Below are 22,355 nucleotides of genomic sequence, written 5' to 3' on the forward strand. Positions count from 1 at the left end.
AGTATTAAAATATACAGTATAGTAGTATAATACAAATATTTAAAAAGAACATACATATGTTAAAAAAACTAAGTAAACACAGTAAATAGTAGTATACTATTAAAATATATAGTATAATAATAATAATAAAAAGGTAACTTTATTTTGATGCTCCATTTGATTATTAGTAGACTGTCTGCTTAATATCTGTTGATGCTGATGCTAAACAGACATTTAGCTGACTATAAGAAACTTTGCAAGTACATGTCAACTTACACTAACCCCAACCCCAACAGTCTACTTATAATCTAGTGAGAATTAGTTGGCATGTAGATGCAATGTAACTTAAATTCAACAAATGGACCATCAAAATAAAGTGTGACCAATGATAATAATTAAATAAAATACAAATAAAAATGATAATAATATATCAGAATAAACTATAGATTTATCAATCAACATTTATGGATAAACAGTAGTAATAAATAAGAATAATCAGTATATTTACAATGATTCATTATTATAATGCAGATGTGTGTGTACAAAACATTACAGTTTCCTTTAGAACCATCACAAGTTCCATTATCACCATGGAAACCCTTCTAAGTTCTGTGACTGTTTTAGCGGTGTAATTAGTCGTACAGTATATCACTTGTGTTTTTGTCTGTTGTCCTGCTATTGATCAGTGGAAAGCCGGCTGATAAAGATGTGCGGTGGAACAAACACAGCTGCCGTTTGAGGCGCTGAAGCTCACGAGACGCTGCTCTTCCTCCTTTATTTTTCCCAGGGTGCACTGGGCTCCCGAGCGGCTGCTTCTGTTGCTGTTTGTGCTCTTCTGCTTTCACTCATTAGTTGCTCACGCATTACTGTACGTCACTGCCGAGACACACTACTCATGCAAGAACATGTGCATCGCATGATTCGCATGACTGTTTTGTGAGTTGTATTGTATGTAATTATTATGTAGTGCAGTTAAGCCACAAAAATTGACATTTCTTTAGGATTTTTCCCTCAAAAATATTATATTATATTATATTATATTATTATATTATATTATATTATATTATATTATATTATATTATATTATATTATATTATATTATATTATATTATATTATATTATATTATATTATATTATATTATTATATTATATTATATTATATTATATTATTATATTATATTATTATATTATATTATATTATATTATATTATAATATTATATTATATTATATTATATTATATTATATTATATTATATTATATTATATTATATTATTATATATTAAATTAATAATTTACACTACCTGACAAAAGACTTGTTGTCGATCCCAGTTGTAAGAGCAACAAATAATAACTTGACTTCTAGTCATTTGGAAAAGTGTCAGAAGGTGGATTTTTCTGCTGAATCATCTGTTGATCTGCATCCCAATCATCACAAATACTGCAGAAGACCTACTGGAACCCACATGGAGCCAAGATTCTCACAGAAATCAGTCAAGTTTGGTGAAGGAGAAATCATGGTTTGGGGTTACATTCAGTATGGGGGCGTAGAGAGATCTGCAGAGTGGATGATCAACATCAACAGCCTGAGGTATCAAGACATTTGTGCTGCCCATTACATTACAAACCACAGGAGAGGGCAAATTCTTCAGCAGGATAGCGCTCCTTCTCATACTTCAGCCTCCACATCAAAGCTCCTGAAAGCAAAGAAGGTCAAGGTACTCCAGGATTGGCCAGCCCAGTCACCAGAGATGAACATTATTGAGCATGTCTGGAGTAAGATGAAGGAAGGAGGCGTTGAAGATGAATCTAAAGACTCTTGATGAACTCCTGCAAGAACGCTTTCTTCGCCATTCCAGATGACTTTATTAATCAGTGATTTGAGTCATTGCAGAGATGTATGGATGCAGTCCTCCAAGCTCATGATGGAGTCAGACACAATATTCAGTCTTTCTCCACTGCAGCATGACTTTATATTCTATACTGGACATTATTTCTGCTCAGTGACAAGACGTTTGTCTGAGCAAAGTCAGACCTTACTGTCCTAATTAGATCATTAAAATTCAAGGCATGATCATATTTTATTTTGGTGTAATAAGCGTAATAGAGGCCTTCGCCTTATATATAAGCCACTTCTGATACCAAATGATCAACTAGAAGTCAAGTTATTATATATTTATTTTCCTGAAACTTGGATAGGCGACAAGACTTTTGTCAGGTACCGTACATTATTTTCTCAGTAGAAATGACATTTTCAAGCTGTTAAATAAAGAAAACCCAAAGTGGACAGAGGTCATTGGAGTTGTGTACAGGTGAAAGTGTCAAAGCCGTGCGACATAAACTAATTACATCCACCTCTTCAGCGTTAGAGTGAAGTAAAAAGCCTCTGAAAGAGCTGCCATTACCATTCTTGTGTTGTGTGGACTTCGGCCTGCAGCTTCATTCACTATTTAGTCCTGCTGTAATTTTTATGATGCCGTTGTCACACGTTGGCTGTTAAAACCACCGTTATGAGCCGTAGAGAAGCAGAGATACACAATCGCAGCTGCCACAGTTTGTCACGCTTGTTTTGAGGCGCTTCTCCTGCTTCATTGCTCATTTTCATGCTGAAAAATGAATATAAACCATCAGCCGAGACTGTAATCTCAGCACTGTGTAATATCAGTATCTGAATGTTGTTATTTAGGGTGACACGGTGGCTTAGTGAATAGCACTATTGCCTCACAGCAAAAAGGTTGCTGGTGTGAGTCTTGGCTGGCTCAGTTGGCGTTTCAGTGTGGAGTTTGCATGTTCTCCCAGTGTTGGCATGGGTTTCCTCCAGGTGCTCCGGTTTTCCTCACAGTCCAAACACATGCGCTATAGGGGAATTGAAGAAACTAAATTGGCCGTAGTGTATGTATGTGAATGAGTGTGTATGGATGTTTCCTAGTGCTGGGTTGCAGCTGGAAGGGCATCTGCTGTGTAAAACATATGCTGGATAAGTTGTCGGTTCATTCCGCTGTGGTGACCCCTGATGAATAAAGGGACTAAGCTGAAGGAACATGAATGAATGTGTTTATTTACATTTATGCACACTAGTGCTCAAACGTTTGAGGTCAGAAGAGCAGGATATTATTATGATTTCTGAAAATTCATATATGAATCACATGAGTAAATCATATATTATTATTAATGATACATCATGGCATATATTTTGTAATTATACAACATCAGAGCTATTTGAAATTGTAATAACAATTCACAATTTTAAATGTATTTTCAAGTTAAATGAATACTGATTAAATCATTTGTTTACCAAATAAATGCAGCCTCTGTTAGTTATAGAGACATTGAGAATATTAAAACAATTGGTAATAAAAGAAAAATAATAAACAAAAAGTATAAGGCAAGGCAAGCTTTATTTATAGAGCACAATTTTACACAACCGTAGTGGATCCAAAGTGCTTTAAAATAAGATAAAATATTTAATAAAAAATAATATAAATAAAACTTGTATTAATATATCAGAAATATTAAATATATATTTAATAAAAATAGAATGAATAGAATAGAATAAAAAAAACTTTTCTACACTACTTTATTACTGTACAGTACATTATTTTAAATTTAGAGAGAGTACGTTTAAAAACTAGGATGGATAAATCCTTCGCTTTCATTTAATTGCTAATAAATGCAAAAATGTTTTCCACTAGTGTAATTTCATATTCAACTTTCAAAACATTTTTAATTGTTAATGAATGTTATTTGAATAAATCACTGTGAAATGAATAATAACGTTAATAATAACATTTATTGTAACTATTATAAGCAATATTTTGGCCTCATTAAAGGTTTGTTTTTGTTTGTTGTTTTTTATGTGGTTTAAAACGAATATATAAACATGAATGTGTTTTCACTCAGTTGAGCGCATACGTTTTTTATGCGTGTTCAAAATTGATGTGCTTTTAAACAGTTATTATGTGATATTTCAAAATGCACATCATCAAAACAGTTGGATGAAACACAGCTAGTGAAATCAGATTAAGTATGGTTTTATTTGACAACTATTATGACCATTTTTTTAAAATAAGACATAAATTGGGAATTTTTTCCAATCTCACTTATTTACATTTGGCGCCACCTATTTTTGCAGATGTGTGAAAGTGTTGTGAAATTGTTGATGCATTGACCCTTTTCACAAGATGGTTTTAACGGTCATCAGCATCTTAAATCCTTGAAAATGTTTCATATTCTTTTTATTTATATACATTTATAAAGCTTTGTATTATATCATCTTTGCATAAAAACAAAACAAATTACAGCGTATGCGAGGTGTTTCTAATGCAGTGTGTGGGGACAGGACAGTAAATTTGACATTGTTTTCTTTTCTGGCTGCCACTATCAGTCTCGCGCTATTTTAACTTTTATTATTTGAGCAAATATTAATGCAATATTAATTACATATTTTAAAAAAAAATGATTTGTAGTACTCTCCCATTCACTGTGATCTAAGTTTATCCAAATATGAGGACTTCCACTGCTGAGAAAAGGATCTAGATATTGAATATTAGCCGATATCATATACAATATTAGCTGTATTTCCATTAAAAATATCTCATAATCGAGACATTACGGTATTTCCAGTGAGCTTGTATTGGAATGAATAATGTTTGTTCTGGAGCCTCAGAAACACATACAGCGTCTTCAGCTCATTCACATTCACATCCCATCGGGCGGCGTGTTTGAATGCATAAGCACAGAAAGAAAAACATGAGTCAGCATCTGCTGTAGAAAGAGGATCAATGAGACGCTATTAGAGGACTTTTCCCTCCGGCTGTTCACAACGGCCCTGATCAGCCCGACCCGATCAATACTGTTTCCAGCAGCAACACTCGCTCTGTTCCCTAGAAGTGTTGTTGAAATCACCTCTGCACAAACACACACACACAATCACAGTAATCCAGCACATTAGCCGTAAAAGAGAGAGTCCATTTCAGCAGCTAATGGCTCAGCTCCTGCTCTCACCGGATGTTGTAAAGGTTGCGCTGGAGAGCCAGCTAATGTGTGCTTTTGAAGACCTGAACACCTTCTCTTGTTTTAAAGCACACAAACACACACATGTGCTGAAGGTTAAGAGAGTTTACGGGATGTTGTTTGCATTGAGCTTCTTGCTGGAGAGGCTGTTTTCAGACTGGAGGAGACGTTGACTTTTAAAGGGGTCATGAACTGAGAAAGGAAAATTTGGTTGATCTTTTGGCTTATTAAAGGTCATAGTATTATAGAAGCATTCAGTAATTTTAGGAACTCAGAAATTCATCGATTCTCTAAAAGCCGCTTATATTGAAAGCCAATCTGACAGAACAGAGAATCTGGAATGCTCTATTTTATGATGTAATAGAGTGGGTAATAAGCTCCGCCTCTGATGTTAATATGCAAGACTGTTAGCCAATCAGAACAGTGGCCGTTTATTTCTGAGTCTACAATCTGCCACGCCCACTCAAACTATGTGTTCCAATGAAGAGGATAAAAACAGGATCAAAAAATAGCATATTTCTGCTAAATCAGGAAGTTTTTGATGATGATGATAATATTATTTTATACGTGGGCCTAAGATGACAATACAAACTTTAAAGCTGAGGTAGTTAATCACCCCTTTAAGATCTGTTTATTTACAAAGAGTTACAAAGAAAGACACTTGCAGTGTTGGAGTAGTACGTTAGATATCATTTGAGTTACATAAGCAGATTACTTTTAGTAACTATTGTAGTAAATTAATGCCTTTTTAATTTGCAAGAAAATATCTGAACTACTTTTCTTAAATATTGACTGTCGAATCTCCTGTCACCATGTTAAAAGAAATTAGGAGAAGTTGCAGATATATGGTGTAAGACATGCATGAGATTTACTGTAGTCCTTGGGAGAATGTATTTACCAATCTCACTCGCACACAAACAGATTCGGTATATCTTAAAATCAAATTAAAATCAATTAAAATTGAATTACAAACTCTGAAAATTCATTGCTGAAGCGCACTTTTCATGCATCCAATGCGTCATCAATTCAGAAAGGTTAGTTTGAGCTCAAGTGTGTATGTGAATTTCTATTTCTGTTTTATATTATCACAAAAAGCAAGCTCAACCCAAATGAAAAAGTAACACAACTTACATTATTTCCTTAAAAGTACCACATATTATTATTTGTAATTTTGTACTTAACTTTGTTATGTGTTTCTTTCTCCAACACTGCACTTGAATTTTTTGAGAAAAATTAAATAAAATGTAAAAAAGAAATAAAATATTACTACTACTAGTAAAAAAATTGAATAATAATAATAATAATAATAATAATAATAATAATAATAATAATTAAAAAACACCTGGAGAGTACAGATAAAATAATTAAATACATTAAAATGTAGATTTGCGAACAGCCATAACAATCCACATCACAAATACATTGATAAAATGGCCATTAAACGTTTCAAATTTATTAATCAATTAATAACTGAAGTTTGCTTAATTTTTAAAAATGAGGGTTTAATAAACCCTTTCAGATGGACACCTCAACATCAATCGATCTCCATTCAAACTATTCTTCCATCCCAGTTATAGCCAGTTTCACTTCAAAATAGCTTTCTTACAATACTTCTACTATATGTTTGGCCTTTAAAAGACACAAAAAAGTGTGTTTAGCAAGCTGTTGGCTGACTCACGACGCTCCTCGCTGCTCTCCATCTGGAGGAGAAACAGAAAGAGGAAAAAATGGACTGAAAGGAAGGAGCTGAGAGACTCCTACGCGAGGAGGGATGTCGTCTCAGTCCACTTAACCTCAGTTTCTCTGCTTTCTATATTTAATCGGCCTTTTACACTTCCCAGCAGAACCGCATGTGCACTCGGTGGAAGACCTGAGGAAAACACACAGCAGACAAAGACTTTCTGGAGACTTTCACTAAGGTTTCTGGCTCCAGACGCTTCTCAAACCTGTCAGAAACAGCTATGGGTTAAATTTCAGCCCTTAATAGACTTGTATTGCAGACATGATGGACTAAAGTAAAGCATACTTTTATTTATTTAATTATTTACTTTGTAAATGTTTATAAACACATGGTATTTTACAATTTCATCTATAATGACTCTAAATATAGATTTATTTTTGATGAAAATGCATTAAAACAAACACAAAAACTATCCGGCACTCAGAAAATGACTTTAGCTGTCTTTTTAAACTACTTATTTTAAATTGAGTTAATTAAGCTTTTTTGGGGGCTACTTATTTGTTTTTTGTTCAGTCCACTTAAATTTGTAAAAACAATTAAGTTAACTTAATCAGTTTATGTTGGGTAAACATGAAGGAATTGTGTGAAATCCAGTTTTTTCACAGTGAGTGATGCAAATATAGCTGTATAGCTGTCAGACATAAATTTATATATAAAGTTCAGAATATATATAAAATCATTACTTTATAAATGAACTATTAAAACAAATGAGCTTTTTTTTTCTTCAAGCAAATTTGTCAGAAACAAGATCAGGGTACATTTAAGCCCCAAAATTAACATCGAACAGAAAAGACTAAAATGATGCATACTGGTTTTTATTTCATTTAATTTAACTTATTATTATTATTATTATTATTATTATTATTATTATTATTATTATTATTATATTATTATTATTATTATTATTATTATTATTATTATTATTATTATTATTATTATTATTATATTATTATTATTATTATTATTATTACTATTATATTATTATTATTATTATTATTATTACTATTATATTATTATTATTATTATTATTATTATTATTATTATTATTATTATACATTTTTGTCGACACATCAACATGTTCATGAATGTATGAATATTTTACCATTATAAACATAAAATATTAATATTACCAATCTAAATATTGTATGTTTACAAATATATATATATATATATAGTATTATATACATAACATATTACATAATTAAATAATGTCGATATTACATATTGTCCAGTTAAATTTTATTTAAAAAGTTATATTAAAACAAATACACAAACTGTTCTGTGATGTAAGTATTAGTAAAAGGAGCTGTGACTGTCAAAAATAGAGCATTCAAATATGCTTACATGTTATTTTATTTTATCTCTTGACATTTTATTTTATACATTTTAAACTAAGCTCATGGCTTAAATTTCATTCATTCATTTTCCTTCGGCTTAGTCTCTATTTCAGAGGTCGCCACAGCGGAATGAACTGCCAACTATTCCGGCATATGTTTTACACTGCGGATGCCCTTCCAGCCACAACCCAGTACTGGGAAAAACTCATACACTCTCATTCACACACACACACACTAATACACTACAGAGGATTTAGTTTATTCAATTCCCCTATAGCGCATGTGTTTGGACTGTGGGGGAAACCGGAGCACCCGGAGGAAACCCACACCAACATGGGGAAAACATGCAAACTCCACACAGAAATGACAACTGACCCAGCCAGGAGTCGAACAAGCAGTCTTCTTGCTGTGAGGCGACAGTGCTAACCACTGAGACTGAGCCACCGTGCCGGCCATGGTTTAAAATATGTATAAAACCAATAGTTTAAAAATTAATTATTAAAACAAATATGCTTACATTTTCATCATAATGTCTATACAATCACACATTAATGTTGCAAAGCGTAATTAGTTTGTATTTTCCTAAAGCGAATCCCTTTTGCAAACTCACCTACTGTGTAGTTTTGAGAAAGGTTTTCCTTTCTTCTTCCACATGACGAAGGGTCGCATGTCTCCTGCTGAGGGTCATGAGGGTCAAAAGGTCATGCCCTCCGCCTCTGCAGGAGAGATCATGAGGTCACTCACACACACACACACACATACACACACTCTTTCTCATCGACATGCGGCATCATCAATAATTCACACACTCCTGACTCCTGACCTGTGCCGGCTCTTCACGGCCGATCAAACCACAAACCGAGGCGTTTCTGACAGTCACAGCTCATCTCTTCATGCAGCTTGTGTGTTTGTTTTACAGCTCAGGCATTTAGCAGAAGCTGTAAAGCGCAGCACATCTGCACGTCTGACAGACATATGAAGCGTGACGCTGCTCATACATCAAATATCCGCTTGCTAAAGGAGAACTAATATGCAAAAATCACTTTTATAAGGGGTTTAAACACAGTTGTGTGGCAGCAGTGTGTGAATATAACCAGCTTTCAATGGTAAAAATGTATGAATTACATTTTTTATGATCACACTTGACAAAAACAGTCTGCAGAAACACTTTGATTAACATTCTCTCTTTGTACGTGTCATCAGTGGGGGAAAACCCCGCCCATTAGTGACCATCTCTCCCTCATTAGCATAAACAGCCCTAAGTTAGAAGCAGCCGTCTGCCATTAGAGTTTTCACCTGCTGAAGATAATGTCCGAGGATTGTAAATGTTTTAGACTAAGCACAAATGAACACTGGATTACAAATCTGATTACAAACACTGGAAAACAGACGCATTCTGAGACACTTCTATAACTCATTCCTTTAAAACCTCACATTTTAATCTGTTTTTATCTGTTTTTAATCATTCTTAATTTTTTAATTGCTTTTATTTTCTTGTTTCTTTTATTCTTGTTTATGTAGAGCACTTTGAATTACCATTGTGTTTGAAATGTGCTATATAAATAAACTTGCCTTGCCTTGTCTTGCCTTGAAACATGGTCATAAACGTCAATTGAGCAGCAGCCTGGACGCGGAAACGGTATACCATACGTCACAACTTTAACAAGCGGGTAGCTTTATAAAGACAATTCTTTGATTATATATATATATATTATGTATAATAATAATAATAATAATGAACTTTATTTTTATATAGCGTCTTTAAAAGTAGCATCTCAAGGCCCTTTACAGACGTATAAAATGTGCAGCAGTAAAAGATATATAAGAGGATGAGCGAAAAAATAAATAAAAATAAAAAACACATAAAAATAATAATAATAAATCTAATAATTAACTAAAAGCTACCCTAAAAAACAAAAATGATGCATGTGATGCATATTTTTTTATTATTATCATTGTATTGTGCTCTGTGCTTTGAGTTGGTTTACATTATATATATTTATATTTTGATACCTTTGATACCTATATTTATATTTTCATACCTGATTTTTTTTGTTTTGAAAGTTTTATTAAATTTAATGATCTTAAATTGGTTTTTAAATATTGTAAAATTTGTATTGTAATATTGTTAAATATCTTGTCAAGGTTTTGGCTTTAATGATCAAGTTTATCCTGCTAGGCGTTGGGATATGTGGGAACGAAGTTGTGTGTGTTCTTGCAAAGTCGCGTAGTTGGAAGTTTCGAAAAAAGTCTGATCGGTTTAAATTAAATCTAGATATCAGCTGGTTGAAGCTTGCAAATTAATCTTCAATATAGAAGTCTCCCAACTCTCATATTCCCTTATTCTCTAAGCTGATAGAATTGAAGTCACTTTTAGCTGGTATAAACAAATGATTATTGCGAATAGGGGTTGATACCGGAAGGGTGAGCCTGCCAAAGTTGTGTCTTATTTACGCCCAGATTCTTAGAGTTCCAATGACCACGGGGTTGGTGGTAAAGTTTCCTGGGGAAAAGGGTATGTTAGTTTGTTTTTTATAGTTTTATTTCTGCTGCTAAGATGTTTTTTTCTTAAATATGTTTTTGCTGAGATGACAAGAAAAAGGAAACTTGAAACTTAATCATACATATATATTTTATAACATTAATAGTTAATTTTTGTGATTAAATTTTATATCATAACATATTTGATAAATGCGTGTGTGTGTGTGTGTATGTGTGTGTGTGTGTGTGTGTGTGTGTGCATGCATTTCAAAAATTAGTGAGCATGCCAGATTTCTGCCATACACAAATTAGTTTATTTTAATGTATGACATACAGTTTTTATGAATATGTATATATTTGTATGTGTGTGTTTTGAAATTGCAATATTTAATCAACATACATTTGCATGATCCATCCTAATACAAGCACATGCAGCATTAGACTGCGTACAGAAAGCTGCAGCTGATTGCGATTGCTCAAATTATGGCCATTACAACAACATAATCACAAAATTCTGTTTACATGAGCAGCAGCTTCATCTTAATACAGCTTTAATTGCATTATGGACATGTTTTGTTCTTTCTGAGAATGATTTTCCTGTTTTCCTGGGCTGGCTAAATGTCCAGTAGTGTCGTATGGCAGCGTTCGGCCTCTAGAATCTGCAGTCAGAGCAATATCTGTGTCATTTTGCTGCATCTACACACTCAAATTGGATAAAAGATTGGAAGCAGTCCGTTTTTTTCAGTTTTTTGTGTATTAACCTTGTATTTCTTACTTTGAGGGGACCAAAGTATAGCAATACTACTACATTTTGCCCTTGTGGGGACATTTATTTGGTCCCAATGATCAAAAAAGTATTTTGAAAGTGTTAAAAAACAGATTTGACTTGTGAGGGTTGGGTTTAGGAAAAGGATTGGGGTATGGGGGAGAGAATATGTGCAGAAGAAATATTATTATGTCTATGGAAAGTGCCCATAAACATACTGTAGCTGTACAAGTGTGTGTGTGTGTGTGTGTGTGTGTGTGTGTGTGTGTGTTGTCATGGCTATCCATCATCCGTCAGCTTCATCTGTGTGTTTCTGTCAGCAACACATGTTCTGGCACTGAATGCAGCAGTTGTAATGGAGAGAGAAAGTGTAAATAAACACACTCACACAGACACGCACACATGTTTCTGCCGCTTTACTCTCTGTCCTGCATCTCTGCTTCCTGTTTCTGTGCTTCATACAAACGTTATAATATCTCACAGACTGACGAGATGCTGGCCAGGACTGAGCAGATCTAAAAATGTTTGATTATGGACACAAATATTTCTCATATGTATAATGAAAAAGAAAAACAATCAATAGTTTTACCTCTTATTAGTGCTGTATACCACAATTAGCATTTTAAAATATTGTATTATAATTATTAGGTTTGCTATATTTGCATATGCACTACTGCTTCTTTATTATTCAGTTATTTTTATTACATACATTTATTACATTTTATTGCATTAATTCCCTAGAATTTTATTTTCATTCATTCATTAATTTTCTCTTCGGCTTAGTCCCTTTATACATCAGGGGTCGCCACAGCGGAATGAACCGCCAACTTATCCAGCATATGTTTTACACAGTGAATGCCCTTCCAGCTGCAACCCATCACTGGGAAACACCCATACACACTCATTCACACACATACACTACAGCCAATTTAGCTTACCCAATTCACCTATAGCGCATGTGTTTGGACTGTGGGGGAAACCGGAGCACCCGGAGGAAACCCACACAAACAGAGAACATGCAAACTCCACACAGAAATGCCAACTGACCCAGCCGAGGCTCGAACCAGTGACCTTACGTCGCCAGAATTTTATTTATAATTTAGTTATTTTTGTGCATTTTTATTAAATGAATATTAGTTCATTGCTAAATGTAGTTAAATGTGCATATTTATTAGTACTCAGTCATTTCTGTGGATCTTTATAAAATATATCACAATAGAAAAACAGAACAACAGTCGCTGTGTTTCCTTCCTCCTATTTTATGTGCATTTTGGATCTGCGCAATAAAAAATGGTTGATGGAAATGCGCATAAGTTGAAAATGAATGCGCGTAACTGAGCAGAATAAGCTTTTTATATGCACATGAACTACAATGGAAACACTTTCACCGAACAAATTCTAGTATGCGCATTAAAAAGGTCATGTGATTTTGTTATAAGAGATCATGTGTGTGAATGGACAAAACCAGCAGGCTGAGCACACTGTAAAGCATCTGAAATGTTGTTCTGCTCATTCTAAAGCGCCGTAACCATTTCAGTATTAGTGTTAATATATTATTAATGACCTCCAGAATCAAGAGCGTCTCTGCTTTGCGTCTTACGCCTTCAAACACCACCATGCGTACATTACGTGATGGCATTTGTCTTCTGAGGCACAAGTCATTTATTAAATAAGGAAAAGATTCACGCAGCTTCTCCTACCGCAGCAAAATCAGTTTTTACTGTTGACATTTGACGCCAGTTAATCAGGAAGTGATTATTTTGTTCTGTTTGACTCATTGGATGGAAACGCTGCTTTATTAGCACGTCTTATTTGCCATATTCCAGTTTTGTGCGTAAATTTAATTCACTTCTTTAGATGGAAACATAGTGACGTACCTTTGATGGAAAATAATTTAGTAAGAAAAATAAAGAATATATACATTTGTTTTTAGAAAGTAATTCTTGTCAGTTTATTTTAGATATTTTTAGCTTGTGGTATTTGTTAACGAACTGTTATTTACTACTATTGATGACAATTTAATAGTCATTAGTATGTAAATGTGAATGGCTGTATGTTAATATATTTGATATATTTGATTTGATAATACTGAGTTTTGTTTCAGTAAGTGGTGTGTGCCGAGCAGAAGGCATAAGAGCAAACCATAACATCTTTGCTCATTAATATTAATGACATGATCTCATCGTCCAAACTGATTGGATAAAGCGCAGTGACTGAGCAGAGCTTCTGATTGGTCTCTCAGAAAGACAAATGAAGCTCAAGCTCTTGAAATATATGTATTGTTTGATAACTTCATCTGCGCGAGAGTGTGCATGTGTGTGTGGCAGGGTTGTGTTATTCTGTGAACATACGCCAGAGCAGATGCTGCCTGTCCTGAAGATGCTGTGAATTTTTAAGATCTCTCTCTGTCTTTCTCTTTCTGTCTTTCTGAAACAATGACTGTCCGCGGGCCGATACAGCAGCCATCCGGCCTCATGCAAGTCAGTTCTTCTTCCTCCATTAGTGATTCTCTGTATGTGTCAGTGCTTCATCTGCTCTTGATGTTTCTCTCTCTCTATATATCTCTCTCTCCCTTCCAATTCAATTCAATTCAGTTCAAAAGAGCTTTATTGGCCTGACAAGCATTGCCAAAGCATTGTAGATTACATAAACAATGAATAAATCTGTAAAGTGATTACATAATACATACAGTTGAAGTCAAAATTATTCGCTCTCTTGTGAATTTCCTTTTCTTTTTCTTACATATTCCCCCACTTATTTTTAACAGATTCAGACATTTTTCACAGTATTTTCACATATTTCGACTAGAATAAAAGCCGTTTTTAATTTTTAAAAACCATTTTAATATTTCAATATTATTAGCCCCCTTAAGCAATGTTTGTTTTGCATTGTCTCCAGAACAAACTACTGTTATACTATGACTTGCCTAATTACCCTAACTTTAACCTAATTAACCTAGTTAAGCCGTTAAATGTGACTTTAAGCTGAATACTAGTATCCTGAAAAATAACTAGTCCAATATTATTTACTGTCATCATGGCAAAGATAAAATAAATCAGTTATTAGAAATGAGTTATTAAAAGTATTATGATTAGAAATGTGTTGAAGACAAACTTCTCTCCGTTAAACAGAAATTGGGGGAAAAAAATAAACAGGGGGGCTAATAATTCAGGAGGACTGTCTTTAACAGTATATACACACAAAAGAAAACTCACAATTAGAATTTTGATAACTACATACACAATTAAGAAAGATCGTGGAAAAATAATTAAAACTGTGCACCACTCTCTTTCTTTTAATGTATTAAAAATATCTGAATCTTGTTAGATGTATGTTGATGCTTGAAATAGTCGTAATGAATTATATTTTAAATTAAAATAATACATAATTAGTTTTTTCTGTATATAGATAGATAGATAGATAGATAGATAGATAGATAGATAGATAGATAGATAGATAGATAGATAGATAGATAGATGATAGATAGATAGATAGATAGATAGATAGATAGATAGATAGATAGATAGATAGATAGATAGATAGATAGATAGATAGATAGATAGATAGATAGATAGATAGATAGATGGATGGAATGATAGATGGAATGACAGACGGACGGACGGACGGATGGATGGATGGATAGATAGATAGATGGATGGATGGATGGATGGAATGATAGACAGACAGACAGACAGACGGACGATGATAGATAGATAGATGGATGGATGGAATGATAGACAGACAGACAGACAGACAGACAGACAGATAGACAGATAGATAGATAGATAGACAGATAGACAGATAGATAGATAGATAGATAGATAGATAGATAGATAGATAGATAGATAGATAGATAGATAGATAGATAGATAGATAGATAGATAGATAGATAGATAGATAGATAGTTCATCAGATAGATAATCAATGTTTTTTCTTATTTTATATGCAATATTTTCCTGTGTGTGTGAGTGAGGGAGTCAGAAACGCTCTCCTCCTGTCCTCTTTCTATCTACCTCCTGGTTTCTGGTGTGCTTCTCGTGACCTCCTTCTCTCTTGCCCTGAAATCTCTCTCTTGGTGTGTGTGTGTGTGTGTGTGTGTGTGTCTGGTCTCCCTGGTGTGTAGCAGTGCGGCGTCACTCTCTGCGTCAGTGTGCCATTACGTCAGCCCTGCATCGCGTCACCGCCGAGCTGCAGATGAGCTAACGCTGCTTTTTCTCTCTCTCTCTCTCCCCCTTTGTCTCGTTACCTGTCTGTTTAACTCTATCTCTTCCTCATGCAAACTTATATCTCGCTGTTTCTCCTGTGCAGTCTTCGGGCACCAGTGTGACGGTGGATATCGCGGTGATGGGCGAGGCTCACGGACTGATCTCAGACCTGCTGGCTGACCCATCACTCGCACCCAACATCTGCAGCACCCTGCGGGCCGTCAGTAACCTGCTGAACACCCAGCTCACCTTCCAGCCCCTGCACCACCGGCCGCGCCTGGGCCCCCTGCTGGCCTTCAGTGACGGACACACGTGCTCCGACTCGGAGGAGGCGCCTGAGAAAGGAGAGAGGCTGGCCATTCCAAAGGTAAGGCCACACCCCTCTCCGGTAGCGGGATTTGATTGGTCGTTAAATCCACCTTAAGCCCCGCCTTATGATTTGATTGTCTACGGCAGGTGTTCTGGCCACGCCCATTTTTCCATTTCCTTTATTTTTTTTTTTCCATTTCATTCTTAATTTAGGACAAGGTTTTACATTTCCAGTTTGCATTTTTAAATAAAGGATTTAGGATATATAATGATCCTATATAACAATCCCTTATCAATGGCTTCTCATCTCTGATTGGTGTGTGCTGGCAGAAGGGGCGGGATCAATCCAATAGCAACGGACAACTGGTCAACCATTCAATCAGTTCCTCATGGACTAAATAAAGTTTGTCCTACATTTGTTCTTGTTTGATAAGCTGATATACACCTCAATAGTGACTTTAATGCATTAACACTAGAACTACTGAGGGAGTCGATGGCCAAGCCGATGTTGTCGTTTCCATTTGCATTCTTTTTTCTATTCCATTCTCAAAAGTTTCCAGAGATAAGGCCACACCCCTCTCCGGTAGCGGGTTATGATTGGTCGTTAACTTCGCCTTAAGCCCCACCTTATAATTTGACTGGCCATGGCAGGTGTTCTGGCCCCGCCCATTTTCCATTTGCATTCTTTTTTCTATTCCATTCTCAAAACTTTCCCAAGGTAAGGCCACACCCGTCTCCGGTAGCGGGTTATAATTGGTCGTTAACTTCGCCCTAAGCCCCACCTTATAATTTGACTGGCCATGGCAGGTGTTCTGGCCCCGCCCATTTGCCATTTGCATTCTTTTTTCTATTCCATTCTCAAAACTTTCCCAAGGTAAGGCCACACCCCTCTCCAGTAGCAGGTTATGATTGGTCGTTAACTTCGCCCTAAGCCCCACCTTATAATTTGACTGGCCATGGCAGGTGTTCTGGCCCCGCCCATTTTCCATTTGCATTCTTTTTTCTATTCCATTCTCAAAACTTTCCCAAGGTAAGGCCACACCCCTCTCTGGTAGCGTGTTATGATTGGTCGTTAACTTCGCCCTAAGCCCCACCTTATAATTTGACTGGTCATGGCAGGTGTTCTGGCCCCGCCCATTTTCCATTTGCATTCTTTTTTCTATTCCATTCTCAAAACTTTCCCAAGATAAGCCCACACCCCTCTCCAGTAGCAGGTTATGATTGGTCGTTAACTTCGCCCTAAGCCCCACCTTATAATTTGACTGGCCATGGCAGGTGTTCTGGCCCCGCCCATTTTCCATTTGCATTCTTTTTTCTATTCCATTCTCAAAACTTTCCCAAGGTAAGGCCACAACCCTTTCTGGTAGCGGGTTATGATTGGTCGTTAACTTCGCCCTAAGCCCCACCTTATAATTTGACTGGCCATGGCCGGTGTTCTGGCCCCGCCCATTTTCCATTTGCATTCTTTTTTCTATTCCATTCTCAAAACTTTCCCAAGGTAAGCCCACACCCCTCTCCGGTAGCGGGTTATGATTGGTCGTTAACTTCGCCCTAAGCCCCACCTTATAATTTTTAGAAGCTTAATAGAAGCTTCAAATGTAAATAAAACATGAAAGCATTTCATTTGGGACTGTCTTTTATGGCCATTCTAGTAGTTATAATTGTAGCTAGTTCCAGTGTTAACAAGTGGAGACAATTATTTCACATTGTGAAGAACATTACTATAAAAGAAAGAAGACTCGAGACTTAGCTCTGTGCATTGGGTGTTGATTAAATATAGAGATGTGGGAGTGGCATTCAAATGTGTGTGGGCGGAGTTATGACTGAATATTCCCTGAACACTGCATGTGGTTTTTACTGGAAGATGCGCTTCTGATGACACATGACATTCCTCAATTAGTTCAGCCCAAGTAAGAATACAGAGTTCATACCTATGGGACTTTGTGTAAATCTCGTCCTGTGGGTAGTGGAGCTTAGCAGATCAATTAAGCTTAATTTTGTCAAAATGAAGGGTGCAACATTTTTTTACATTATTTCTGCAGTGTATTTCATGAATGGCTTGTGTTATCTTGGTGGAACCAGTCAAGAATTTGAGACAAAGAAAAAAGGCTGCATTGTGTTTAATGGTTTACTGCCAACACACACACACACACGCACACGTTCCTTCCTCATTCACGCCAGCATGGCAGGTCTCTAATGTAGCGGACAATGACGCACATTCTCACAGAAGGCTTTTAATGTTTCACCAGCAATGCAGTTAAAAATGCATGCCGGCACTTAAAGAGTAGGTGAGGCAAAAGTCACTATCCGTCCCGCTCTTTTCCCAGGCTGCAGCGCTCAGCAAACAGCACCAGGAGATGTTTATTGAAGCCCATTCATTACACCTGGCCCATATGTAGGTCACAGCGCGCTACGCTCTGATAGTGAGCAGAATTCACAGCACCAGCCTCTGTTATTTTTCCACAGCGTATATAATGTGATATTTTGGCGGTTTGAAGGAAAACACACGAGCCGGTCTGGTTCTTTAAGCGGCGTTTTTATCTGTCAGTCGCGCAGCTGTGTCAACAGCAGAACTATCAGAATAAAAACGCCATGAAGTGATTTCGCTTTCATCGACGGTGACACGATTTAGAGAAGGTCATGAGGAAATACTTGTGGTCTGTCTGAGTGTCCAGTTTGGCTGCGGCGCATTAACTGTGGCCTTAACAGGAAACACCTTTTTTTTTTGTTAAATACCAAATAACCCTTTTTTTTGTATAATGTAAGTCTGAAACAAAGAGACAACTACTTTTCCTAAGGTGTAATAGTTGTGCCCATTGAATGCCTATTTCAGAACATGCTAAATTAAATCCCAAATCACTTTCTCTGTGTATTTGGTCAAAAACAAACAAACTAAATTTTGTTTGCTAAGATGTTACATATCTGTCCATTGACTGTCTACTTCTGAACATGCAAAATTACACCCCAAATGGCTTTCTCTGTATATTTTAAGTCAAAATAAACAAAAAAACATTACTTTTCATAGTGATACATTTCTGACCCTTAAAAGTTTATTTCTGAACATGCAAAATGATATGCCAAAATCAAAAACAAACAAAAAACAACTACATTTGCTAAGATGTTACATTTCTGCACATTGAATATTTATTTCTGAACACGCAAGATTATATCGCAAATCACTTTCTCTCTGGTTTTTTAAGTAAAAAAATTTTTTTCTTAAGGTGTTGCATTTCTGCCTATTTTAGGTCTATTTCTGAGCATGCCAAATTACATCCCAAATCACTTTCTCTGTGTAATTTAAGTAAAGAAACTATAGAAAAATCTACTTTTACTAAAGTGTTACGTTTCTGCTCATTGAATGTCTATTTCTAAACATGCAAAATTGCATACCAATTTTTTTTGTATATATTAAGTCAAAAACAAACAAAATCTACATTTGCTAAGGTGTTACATTTCTGCCCATTAAATATTTATTTATGAACATGCAAAATTAAATCCCAAATCACTTTGTATTTTTTAAGTAAAAAAAAAAACTTAATCTTAAGGTGTTGCATTTCTGCCTATATAATATATATTTCTAAATATGCAAAATTACATCCCAAATCACTTTCTCTGTGTAATTTAAGTAAAAAAAGCAAACAAATATTTTTTTGTAAAGTTTTACCTTGCCCATTGTCTATTTCTGAACATGCAAAATTAAATCACAAATCATTTTCTCTATATATTTTAGGTCAAAAACTAAAGAAAAAAATCCCCTTTTCTATGGTGTTATATTTCAGCCCATTTAATGTTTATTTCTGAACATGTCGAATTAAATCCCAAATCACTTTCTCTGAATATTTAAGTCAAAAACAAAAAAACTACTTTTACCAAGGTGTTAAATTTCTGAACATTGAATTTCTATTTCTCAACATACAAAATCACATGCCAAAATCACGTTCTCTGAATATTTTAACCTCAAAAACAAGCAAAAATATATATATATAATTTTCTTAATATTTTATATTTCTACCCATATTTCTGAATTTCTGCTAAATTAAATCCCAAATCACTTTCTCAGTATATTTCAGGTATCTCCTAATGTATTTCCTAAAGGTGTTACGTTTCAGTCCATTAAATGTCTGTTTCTAAACATGCAACATAGTTCGTGCAGGTCAGAAAGTGTAAACCTTTGAGACATTATACATGCATGAGCTGTGCACATTTAAGATGAAAAGGCCGATTCCTCCAGTTACTCCCGACGTGAGGATTTGGAGCGAGTGCATACCTTTGTCCCAGACATTTAAAATGCTAATCTATTCAAGAACTAATAGGAAAAGAAAGTTGTTGAACTCAACGGTTCACTGCACTCTCAGGGCCCGGACTGTTCCCTGTAGGTTTTGTTAGCTTTTTTTGTGGACGCTTGTTTCTGACATGAGACTACAAAAAAATGCAAAGGTAAATCTGAGTTTATATCTCACTATTCTGACTCAATTCTTCATTTACAGCTTGCAAGTCGAACTTTACGTCTTGCAATTCATAGTTTCCATACTTTTCAGTTTACAATATTGATAACCAATACACTTCATTAAGCATGTACACATAGACATCACCTATATGATATAAAACTGCAGGTTTTATATAATACAATTGCCTGTTTTTATATATAATAACCTATATTTGTCTGTAACTTTAACTTAATTTGTCAAATAAACTTGAATTGAATTGAATAATAATACAATTAAATATAATAGTTGTGTTTTTAATTATTAATTTGTAGTAATAAACAGTATTTGAGCCTAATAATTGATAATTGTGAGATCAAAAGTTGCAATTATTTCAGAAACAAGCTTTCAATATAAAGACCCTATATTCAACTTCAGTAAAGCTATAGAGTATAGCCATAAAGCATGCAAGATCAACTATAGTTCTGGAGTATTTTCACTTCTCTTAGTGTGTGTGTGTGTGTGTGTGTGTGTGTGTGTGTGTGTGTGTGTGTGTGTGTGCATATGTGCGTGTGTGTGTGTTTAATGTGTAATCACTGGTGTTTTGCTGTAAAATGACAAAATGATTACCAGTGAGAACATTCCTGCTGTGACCCACAGTTGAGCGTGTGATTTGAACTCCCTGTAGGAGGCTAGTTGCACAAAAATGCTTAAACTGATGCTGGGAAATTTGCACATACCGTTTTAATGAAAGGGTGTGAGGTCCTGCGGGGAATGTGTGCTTTGCTCTGCTGTTTTCTGTCGGTGGTCTGAACCGGTATTAGATTATCAATTTAAACACAAATGACACATGAATGTACGCTGTGTTTCGTTGGTAGTTCACTCAGAAATGAAGATTCTGTTATTAATTACTCATGTCGTCTCACGCAGTTTCATCTTCAGAACACAAATTAAGACATTTCAGATGGACAGCAACAGTCTAAAGATGTTCAAAGTCCAGAAAAAGAAAACAAAAACATTGTCAAAACAGGTCACGTGATTTCAGTGGTTCACCTGTAATCATATGAAGCTCCAAAAACTCTGTAATGCAGCAAAAAAATAGTTGTATATGTCTCCCTCCCTTATCAGAAATCAGGGTGCATGTTTACTATAGTCGGTACCACATATTGCCATTAGAGTATTACCTGTAGTAAACACACTTTGTAGAACAGGGGTCCCAAACTTTTCAGCTCGCGACCCCAAAATAACAATTCCAGTGACTCGTGACCCCCACTATCCTCAGAGGTGTTATAAACATACAAACATTTCACACAACGGTGCACACACCAATAGCAACTATATAAACACGAGCATAGTGATAGCACAAAAAAGTACAACAGCTTTTATCGTCAGTATTCATTTGTTTAATTTAATATTACCCCACTTACTGAGAATGGTGGGCGCAATGTTTACAGCACAAGACTATTCTTGGTTTAACTTTGGAGACCACCACTTGGAGATTTTCCTCTATGTTCAGTCGTGACCTTTATTTTTAATGTACATGAGTGCCGTAAAGGCGTCAAACACTGTGCTGTAAAATCTGCTGCAACACACTATTACTGTGTTATTAATGTAGTGTAATAACCTCAGGGGTCGCAATCCAATAGAAAAAGAATTGAAAGGCTCATGGCTTTTTAATTTCATGTTATTGTTTTTTTTTGTGTAACTATTAAATACTATGTTTATCTTCTGTAGGTTGTGGATAAAATATGGTAATTCAAATAGTTTAATAACATATATGATATTTTTGGAAAATCACCAAGCGACCCTCCCACATTGTCTCATGACCCCCACTTTGGGAACCACTGATGTAAAAGACACTGGCAAACAAAGTCTTTTTACAGTTTCTTTGGTGCACAAAAGTGTTCTTGGAGCTTCGTTTGATTACAGTTGAACCACTGAAGTCACAAGGAATTGACAATATTTTGGTTCATTGTCTCTACATTGTCTTTGTTTTTAAAGCCAATTTATCTTAACATCCAGTGGTAACACTTGGGTTTAAGTGCCAATTCTCACTATTAATATGTGGCTTATTACTTGCCCGTTATTATGATGTTGATTGT

At 35.2% G+C, this 22,355-nt stretch overlaps 1 protein-coding gene across 3 annotated transcripts in view; it reads left to right on the plus strand.

Annotated features, from left to right (window-relative positions):
- Positions 1-22,355, plus strand: part of pde3a (phosphodiesterase 3A, cGMP-inhibited) — a 198,698-nt gene that overhangs the window by 139,495 nt on the left and 36,848 nt on the right. For all 3 annotated transcript variants that reach the window (XM_056456205.1, XM_056456204.1, XM_056456203.1), the window contains exon 3: positions 15,624-15,887. In XM_056456205.1, coding sequence (XP_056312180.1) covers positions 15,624-15,887 — 264 coding nt within the window. The remainder of the gene's footprint in view (positions 1-15,623; positions 15,888-22,355) is intronic.

Source organism: Danio aesculapii, chromosome 4 (genome assembly GCF_903798145.1).
Source record: "Danio aesculapii chromosome 4, fDanAes4.1, whole genome shotgun sequence".
NCBI classification, from domain to species: domain Eukaryota; kingdom Metazoa; phylum Chordata; class Actinopteri; order Cypriniformes; family Danionidae; genus Danio; species Danio aesculapii.